We start from the raw sequence: 9,145 nt of genomic DNA, 5'->3' as shown, positions 1-9,145 counted from the left end.
GACCCTGCATTCCTCTAAGCAAGATGATTTCATATATAACCAAACGTGGGTAAAATTTAAATGTTTTGTACGGTCTTAGGGTGAAAAATCTAATTACAGTTAGATTTCCCAAGCCTTAAGGGGCTACAGTGGATTCAGGACCAATAAATGTATTTAAACAGGGGCAAATATAAATTCATATAATTATGTTTGGATCTTAAAATTTTTTAATGGCTATTGGTAGCACTGCCATAAGATCCAGTCATCTACCACCTAAGATCTTTTATTTATTTAGAATATCTAATTTATTTTCCAGTCCTAGATACATGGTTTGGTAAACCTAGCTAAAACAAAAGCTGCGCCTGTTGCTGTTATTAAAAGACAAATTTTTACACATATAAAAAAGTCAAATAACAATAACTGTTAGCTTTCCCATTTCTTTCGACATTTTCCTTGGGGAAAAAGACCTGAAGAAAAAGGAAAAAGACCTGAAACTTTCCCTCCAGCACTTTACTATACAAGCACTATATCCACCTCCCTGAATAAAGAAGAAATAAATTCAACTTTGGAATTCTGCCATTGAGTGGCGGCTCCTGCAAAGGGGACAGTTTGCTATTAATTGTTAATGTCGTCTGCCATTAGAGGGCACTAAACAACTCTACATTAATGCTGCGTTGGAGGGAAGAGAGAAAGGAAGACGGGAAAGAAAGGGAGGGGGAAGGGGGGAGAGTTTGAGCAGATTGGGGGTAAGGGAGGGAAAGAGAAAAGAGAAGTGGTAGGCGGACGGGAGGGAAGAGAGAAGAGGTAAGAGAGAGCGAGAGAGAGAAAGAATAAATCTGGAAAAATTAAGAAGGATGTGGAGCCCCCAGAGCCGTCTGAAGTCACCAAAAAGCCAGCCCCCCACCCACGGGCCGCCCGCACCCCTCCTCTCCCGTCCTTAGGACGGTAATTATAAAGCGAAAAGCAGCGGCGAGGTCACCCGTTTTTACCAGCCTGCTGCACCGAATGCGCGCGGTGCAGGTGCGGCGGCCGCGGGGCTTTGTGATTCATGCCCACTTTCAAAGGGGGGCTTGGGCCCGTCTGAGAGGCACCCAAACAACTGTCTTCTAATATTAGCACGGCTGTATTTCGGGATCTATTATAGTCTGTCCAGACAGATCCCATTGTAATGGGATCTTTTATTAAAAGATTAGCACTATCTCCTGCAGTTGGTGGAAAAAAATCTGTTATCACTGAGTTATTTGCAGTTGTGGAGGGGGGGTGATAAAAGATGGGGGGGTGGGAGGACCAGAGGAGGAATGGGGGGGGCGGTCTGGCGGGGGGAAGCTTGAGGGAGGGCGAAGAGGAGCGGATTTGAAATCCGTAGAACAAATCCCAGTGACCTGCGAATGTCCAAGAATTTTGTCTGCATACTTCGCTGTCTGTTGTCCTTCGGGCTCCAGAAGCAAAAAGAATGGAAATGTAAAAGGCAGCTTTGGAATAAACAATATAGCATTTTCCGTGAAGTAATCGTTTTATATAAAAGGAAATATCGCCTCCTCAGTTTCATTCAGCGGTGCCAAAAATGTTATAAATGAGAGACCCGCCAACTTTCAGCGAAGAATGCCAGGCACTGTGCTTAATAAACTGAGGCTACAGAAGTTCATTATCGATGTTGCAATCTTTTTTATTCCGCGAACCGAGAGAGAGAGAGAGAGAGAGAGAGAGAGGGAGAGGGCCGAGGAGACTGGGAGAGACAGAGACACACAGGACAGAAACTGGGGAGTCTCCGAGCCGGGGAAGGGGGGGGCAGACCGCCTACGTCGGCGCCCCCGCTCCGGGCTCCGACTCCAGACGCCGCGAAGTGAAAGGGGAGAAAAGAAAGGGAGAGGGCGAGACTGTGACGGGGGGTGGGGGGGAAGGCTGGGCCTGAGGTGTTAAACATTTTTTTTTTTTCTTGTGACTCGTCGAGACCGAGGGCCGCGTCTCAGCCCCTCCCAGCCAAGGTGGAAGGCGCCGGGGCTGCGGTTCCCAGCCCCAGCTCTGGGTTGGGGGCGGCCGCGAAGTCAGGCGAGCAGAGACCCAGACACAAAACCTCGCCGGTCCCGCGGCGGGGCTGCGGGGGCCTAAATCTGCCGCGCGCCCCGGCGAAGCGGCGGGGCCGGCGCGCTCCGAGCAGACCGCGAGCGGGCTATTTCAGCAGCTCCGGGCTCTCGGGGCGTTTGCAAAGTCTTTCTGGAGCCCAGGAGCCGCGGAGCAGAGACAAACTACCGGGTTTCCCCCCTCCCCACCCGCTCCGCCCGCCGCCGCCTCCTCCAGCGCCCCCAACGCGCCCCCCCCCTCACACACACACACACACACACACACACTCAGACACACACACACACACACACACACCCGCCACCCCGGGCGCGCCGGCGTTGCCTGCGAGCGGCGGCGTGCAGGACTTGAAGTGGGTGTTCTTTCCCACTCCCCACCCCCGAAGCGTCGCCCCCACCCCCCGCCCCTCCGCCTTCCCCCTCCCTCTCCCTCCTACGCAAATAAGAACTCGGCGATTCCCCTCCTGTCGCTTTGATTTCGGGCACCTCCAACAGATAATTGGGAAGGGTTTCCAGAAGGTGGGAAATGTCACCTGATTCACACTGAACTTTTAAAAGCTCCCCACCCCCAAGGAGCCGCGCACACCCTTGCTCGCGGCCGCCCTCCCACTGCCCCACACACTGGGAGACCGCCCACCGCAAACCGCGGAGACCCCCGTCTAGATTTAAAGCGCGGCTGCGCCCGGCTTCTGACGTCCATTGAATCGCGCGGGCGGCCGGCGGCGAGCGCGGGGCTGCGCCGGGATCGCTGCGCCCTCCGCCGCTCGCCTTTGCGACGCGCGCCGCTCGTCCGAGCCACCCGCCGCCGCGCCCGCTCCCCGCGCCGCCGCGCTCCTCGCCCCGCGTCTGCCCCCAGGATGGCCGGTCCCAGGCACCAGCCCGGCGGGCTTTGCCTCCTGCTGCTGCTGCTCTGCCAGTTCATGGAGGACCGCAGCGCCCAGGGTAAGCGAGGGGGGATGCGCTGGGAGGCTCGGCTGCGGGCAGGGGTTTGTACTTTTCTGTCGTCTGCACGGAGTCTGGTCTAAGCAACGCCTCTCTCGGAAGATGTTGGACCAACTTAGCGACTCCAGGATGGAGCGGAGTGGGAAAACTGAAGGCAGTGACACTTCAGGACTGCCAGCCGAGTTAGAAGCGCGGTTATCCTTTAAAAGGAAGGGAGTAAGCTCGAATCTCTCTCAGTAGTTAGGTTAGATGCTCCAAGTTCTGGACATAATGAGTTTAGATGTTATCTCCCCTGTTTTGGCTCTGAAGAAGGGGACAAGCATCAGTAGCCAGGAGATTTAAGTCGATCCATTTACAATCTAACCTCTTTCCCTCCTACATCTTTTGGATACTTTAAAAAATGACTGGGGGATGGGGGGGGAGATACTGAAATTTCTTTGGTGGCTGGGGGACGTGGTTTCAGCAACTTTGCCCAAACTTGGAGATGTGGGTGCTGAAAATTTTAGAGGGAAGGGTAGCTTTCTGCCTAGTGGATGTTTCTTCCAACCCCCTCCCCCCAACCCCGCAAAAAAAAAAAAAAAAAAAAAAAATTTACCCCGGAGTGTTTTGAGTAGTTTACAGTTTTTTTTTTTCTGTGTCTCATTCCTCCGACTAACTTTATGTAGAACAGCGAGGAGCTCACAACTTATTTAAATTCTGGGATGCATTAAGAACAAATTTCTAAAGTTTGGGTGTTTTTAAATTAAATTTATTTCAATTAGTCTTTGGGCACAATTTTTAAAATAATGATAAAAGCAGCTTGCGGTCCAATTATTGTTCAGATTATATAGATGATTCATAAGGAGTCTTCCTGACTAAAATCCTAACATGAAAAGGGAAAGGAAGAAGGGAAAATTACTTGAAAAGATTTCTCGGTAGGTATGAGATAGGTGTATGTATGTTACTGTGAAATAGTAGGAAGCCAACCCCTTTTCTTTTTTCCCTACACTTTCCTGGAGACAGACCTGTAACTTCGCTTGCTTTAGCGTTAACGTTTTGAGTGTGTTGTAAACTGTCCCCCTGGGCACTGCCCCCTCGCCGTCGGCACCGCACTACTCTGGAGTTACCCGCCTTTCGGGGCGAGGCGCTGCCTGGGTGCAGCGGACGTGGGCGCCGGGGAAAGCAGCCCTCGGAGATTTCGAAAGATCGCGGTGGCCGCGGGCGTCCTCTGGGTCTGGCGGATTGCAAAACGGGCCGGGCGGGCTGGCGGGCGGGCTGCGCCTCGAGGCCGCACGGGGCAGCTCCGGGCAGGGCCCAGTTGCTTTTTTGCTTTCATTTCTCTCAAGTGCCTTTTGCTTGATCTGTTCCTGTTGTGTGTGTGTGTGTGTGTGTCGGTCTTTCTCTTCCTTTCTCCCTCGCTCTCAAGTTCTCCTACTTTCTTAACCCCTGTCACAAATAATACCCGTACCGCCTACATGAAACCGACATGTAAAAACATCCGTCGCATCCTGTTTTTGTCAGGTTCTTTAATCTGCTCTTCGAGTCGCTGCAGGTTATGAAATGGGACGAATAAAAGTAAACAGTCTAGTAAAAGTCAATGCAAGCTGCACGTGTTGTGTCTGGGTCACTGGTAACTGACATTGATATGGCTGGGGCGCTCTGGCTTCACGTTCTCGCCTTGCTTCCCCCTCACCCACCTCCCACCTCTTCAACCGGCTTTTTCCCCCTCACTTCCCCCACCTCTTCACTCCCTTCGATTTATTTTCTCCTTTCTCTCCCGTCTCCCTCTACTCCTCCACATTCACTCCCTCCCCATCCCCGCTGGGTCTCCTTCCCTCGCTAGCTCGCTGCCTCCCTCCCCCTTACTCTGCCTCTCTCTCACCCACCTCCCACCCCTGTCTCCTCGCAGCTGGGAATTGCTGGCTCCGCCAAGCAAAGAACGGCCGCTGCCAGGTCCTATACAAGACAGAACTGAGCAAGGAAGAGTGCTGCAACACGGGCCGCCTCAGCACCTCCTGGACGGAGGAGGATGTAAATGACAACACGCTCTTCAAGTGGATGATTTTCAATGGGGGCGCCCCCAACTGCATCCCCTGTAAAGGTAGGACTCTTCCTCCCCAGTTTGCAGGCCCTCAGTAGAGGGCGTCTTATCCTCATCTTCTCCATGGCCCAGCTGGGGTTAGGGACTTGGAGAGTTTTGTTCTTGGGTTGCCTTTATTTTCCCCCAGCCCCTGGAAGCCTTTCTGGTTGAATCTCGCCTGTTACACACTACAGGCAAAACACCGTTTCCAGACATTCCTGGACTTACTAGCCAAGTGTGGTGAAAACGCCAGCACACTCTCCCTATTTGAGAAAGATTTGGGAATAGGATGCAGACCACTGTCCCCTAGGCCTCCACCCCCTCCTCAACTTCTAGGCGAGAGCTGGACCCCTCCTGTTCGAACTCTTGGCCACCGGATGGTACAAGGCCTTCGCACCCCTCCTTGCTGACCTGCATACTGCCTGGCCCTGGTTTTGATCCATGCCTCTTTCCACCTCGTAGAGACCTGCGAGAACGTGGACTGCGGCCCGGGGAAAAAATGCCGAATGAACAAAAAGAACAAACCCCGTTGCGTCTGTGCCCCAGATTGTTCCAACATCACCTGGAAGGGCCCGGTGTGTGGGCTGGACGGGAAAACCTACCGCAACGAGTGTGCGCTCCTCAAGGCCAGATGTAAAGAGCAGCCGGAACTGGAAGTCCAGTACCAGGGCAAATGTAAAAGTAGGTCCTCTCTGGCTCCCCTCCTCCAACTTTCCACCTGAGGCTGACCCATTGGAAGACTCCTGGGGGACGGTATAGTCCCCACTAAGAGCCGAACAGTAATGATGATGCAAAATAAAGTAACCCTTTTTTTATATTCCAAAGACTTCTTAAGAACACTGAGAGGGATCAACCTAGAGTCATAGATTTTCTCTTGAAACCCACAATGTTCCCAACGTGCTTTTTGAAAAGCTGGGTGCTTCCCTTTTATGATTGCCTTGACGATACCAAATGCTCACTGCCTAAGGGCCAGGAAATACCTGTCATTGATGTATGTTTCCCTCTTTATTTCAGAAACATGTCGGGATGTTTTCTGTCCAGGCAGCTCCACGTGCGTGGTAGACCAGACTAATAATGCCTACTGTGTGACATGTAACCGGATTTGCCCAGAGCCCACCTCCTCTGAACAGTATCTCTGTGGGAATGATGGAGTGACCTACTCCAGTGCCTGTCACCTGAGAAAGGCTACCTGCCTCCTGGGCAGATCGATTGGATTAGCCTATGAGGGAAAGTGTATCAGTAGGTATCCTGGATTAAGGAAGAGAAAGTGGAAATAGGATCAGAAAGGCTAGTTGTAGTGTTAAAACTGTGGAGTTAATCAATAAATAAATAAGCCCAAAGCCTCTCCATAATGCATAGTTTCACCAGAGGGAGAAATACTGTCCAGTTTGGGTAAACTGTTGTAATCATAGCATTCCTCAGGGAAGCAGTTATCTTCCAGAAGCACTGGCATATATGTTGAAAGGCCAGCAAGAAATAGGAAACAATTTTCTGTCTTAGAAAACTTAGAACTCACTTAATTTTACACATATTTTAGGTGCTAGACTTGCTGGAAGCAAGAAATAATTGCTTAACAGTTCCTAAAATCTTTTACCAGATTCTAATAACTGATGGAATTCTTTATTTTTCAAAAGATTCCATTTGTGGGAAATAATAAAATACATATTTAATTTCAGAATACTGGGATAACCTGTTCCCCAAAAATACCATTTTCGTGTACTAATGTGGTACGTAGAAAACATGTGCATTCAAGTTTCAATTTTATAGTCCAGCATTTTTGCATAATATCTCCATGATCCTATTAGTGAGTTTATATTTATTGACAGAGGACTAAAGAAAGGAAGAAATGGGGAAAAGGGGAAATCCATTTACTCATCACAGGCGTATTATATATATATCCTAGAAGCAAAGTCCTGTGAAGATATCCAGTGCACCGGTGGAAAAAAGTGTTTATGGGATTTCAAGGTTGGCAGAGGCCGGTGTTCCCTCTGCGATGAGCTGTGCCCTGAGAGTAAGTCTGAGGAGCCCGTGTGCGCCAGCGACAATGCCACTTACGCCAGCGAGTGTGCCATGAAGGAAGCTGCCTGCTCCTCCGGTGTGCTGCTGGAAGTAAAACACTCCGGATCTTGCAACTGTAAGTGCAATTTTAACCTTGCTGCAATTTGAGGCTTTCCCAGGCAAGCCCTAGGGAACGGAGACATAAAAAGCACGAAAACCTTCCAATAGAAGCCCATTTCTGTTTAAATTAGGTAACTGCTAAATTTCACCAGGAATTCAGTGGTCCACAGACAAATTCCCTGGAATGTTCCCTGGCTTTAGAACTTGTCCAATGATCATCAACGGGCTTGCCTCTAAAAACTTACTTCTAGTCATTTGCCCCTAATTCTTTTGCTTTAGTAATGTGCTTTGCCGTTTGCTTTATTAACACTTGAATCTAAACTAACTGCTTCGAAAGTTGTTTTTTTTTTTTTCTTTTTCAAAGACAGCTTTATATGATCACACATGGGCTGCTGCTTTTTGCAGTTGCCTCTACTAACTCTGAATTAAGGACCCAAAGCAGTTATACCTAGAACACAAGAGCGCTTTTTATCTAATTTCAGGAATCTGCCCGTAAAACCTGAGCCATTGATTCTTCAGAACTTTCTGCAGTTTTTGACTTCATAGATTATGTTTAAAACAAAAATTTTTTTAAACTTATTGCATAACAGCAGATGCCAAAACCAAAGCATCTCACTTCAAGTCACATAAAAATGCAACGCTGTAATATGGCTGTATCAGAGGGCTTTGAAAACATACACTGAGCTGCTTCTGCGCTGTTGTTGTCCGTATTTAAACAACAGCTCCCCTGTATTCCCCCATCTAGCCATTTCGGAAGATACCGAGGAAGAAGAGGAAGATGAAGACCAGGACTACAGCTTTCCTATATCTTCCATTCTAGAGTGGTAAACCCTCCACCAATGTTCAGTGTTGACATAGCCTTTGGCAAAAAAAAAAAAAAAAAAAGAAAGAAAAAAAAAAAAGAAAGAAAGAAAAAAAATGGGGGGGAAAGAAAAAAGAAAAAAAAATATATTGTCCATACTGTAAATAAGTGTATGCTTATTTATTTGGGGGGAAAACTATACATAAAGGACTTTGTCCTAGAGCTCTCTCCCAGGCCACCTTGTTACTCATTGGACATGGAGAGGCAGTCATTGTGAGGTCTACTGGATGAGGCCCATAGTTGAGACTTGTAGACATTTATTTATACTGTGTCATGTTTTATAATTTATACATAAAATGTCTGGTTGACTGTACACCTTGTTTTTGAAGAAATTTATTCGTGAAAGGAAGAGCAGTTGTTATTTATTGTGAGGTCTCTTGCTTGTAAAGTAAAAGCTTTTTTTTTTCCTTGTAAACCATTTAAGTCCATTCCTTACTATTCACTCACTCATCTGTCTCCCCTCATCTCACCGTTGTTAGAATCTTTTCCACTTTAACAAACTTGCATGTCAGTTTCTGTCATGTTTATTTATTGGATTTTCTGCTGCCTGTTCTGTACATACATGATCCCTCGGGTTTTGTTTACAAGGAATCTTGACTGACCAAAAGGCGTTATAACTGACTCAAATAGAAGGTACAGAGGATACATCTTTGAGGAAACTCCTAGTTCAGTTCTCTTGTCAGAATTTGTGAGAGAAAGGGTGATAGTAATGTTAGAATTTTCATAATATACTTTAAAGATGTTACAAATCCAAAGAAATTGAGTGATATGGGTATCTGGAGATTGAAGGAAGGGAATGCTATACATTCAACCTTTTGTTAGGTGTTTCCTTTAAGTTAGTCTGCTGTACCTCTTCAATAAGTTCTTTTTCAAACAATGTGTCACTAAAAGTTATATCAAAGTTTTATCAGTTCAAGTTTCTTGCTTTTCATAATACTTTTTTCTGATGCAATTTTATATTTTCAAACATGGCAAGTTAAATATAAATTCATTTAAATATATAGTTTTGTACTTTTCTACCATGTAAATGTGCAATGTATATAAAAGTTATAATGTGTATTTGTAAATAAATGATGAGTGAAAAAATAAAAAAATTTTAAAAAGCCA

At 47.4% G+C, this 9,145-nt stretch overlaps 1 protein-coding gene across 4 annotated transcripts; it reads left to right on the top strand.

The window, feature by feature from the left end:
• Positions 1 to 2,855: 2,855 nt before the first annotated feature.
• On the top strand, positions 2,856 to 9,145 carry FST (follistatin). Of its 4 annotated transcripts, none has more exons than XM_044232022.1 (6): positions 2,856 to 2,999; positions 4,888 to 5,079; positions 5,521 to 5,739; positions 6,073 to 6,297; positions 6,965 to 7,192; positions 7,922 to 9,145. In XM_044232022.1, the coding sequence occupies exons 1-6, from the start codon at positions 2,915 to 2,917 to the stop codon at positions 8,002 to 8,004; spliced, it is 1,032 nt and encodes a 343-aa protein (XP_044087957.1). In that variant the 5' UTR covers positions 2,856 to 2,914; the 3' UTR covers positions 8,005 to 9,145. The 4 variants fall into 4 exon arrangements, with proteins under 4 accessions (XP_044087957.1, XP_044087976.1, XP_044087947.1 ...); XM_044232041.1 differs by having other exon boundaries at positions 6,962 to 7,192; positions 7,659 to 8,014; XM_044232012.1 differs by having other exon boundaries at positions 2,857 to 2,999; positions 6,962 to 7,192.

This window comes from Neovison vison, chromosome 1 (assembly GCF_020171115.1).
Source record: "Neovison vison isolate M4711 chromosome 1, ASM_NN_V1, whole genome shotgun sequence".
In the NCBI taxonomy this organism is placed as follows: Eukaryota; Metazoa; Chordata; class Mammalia; order Carnivora; family Mustelidae; genus Neogale; species Neogale vison.
This window is presented reverse-complemented; position numbering and strand designations above follow the sequence as displayed.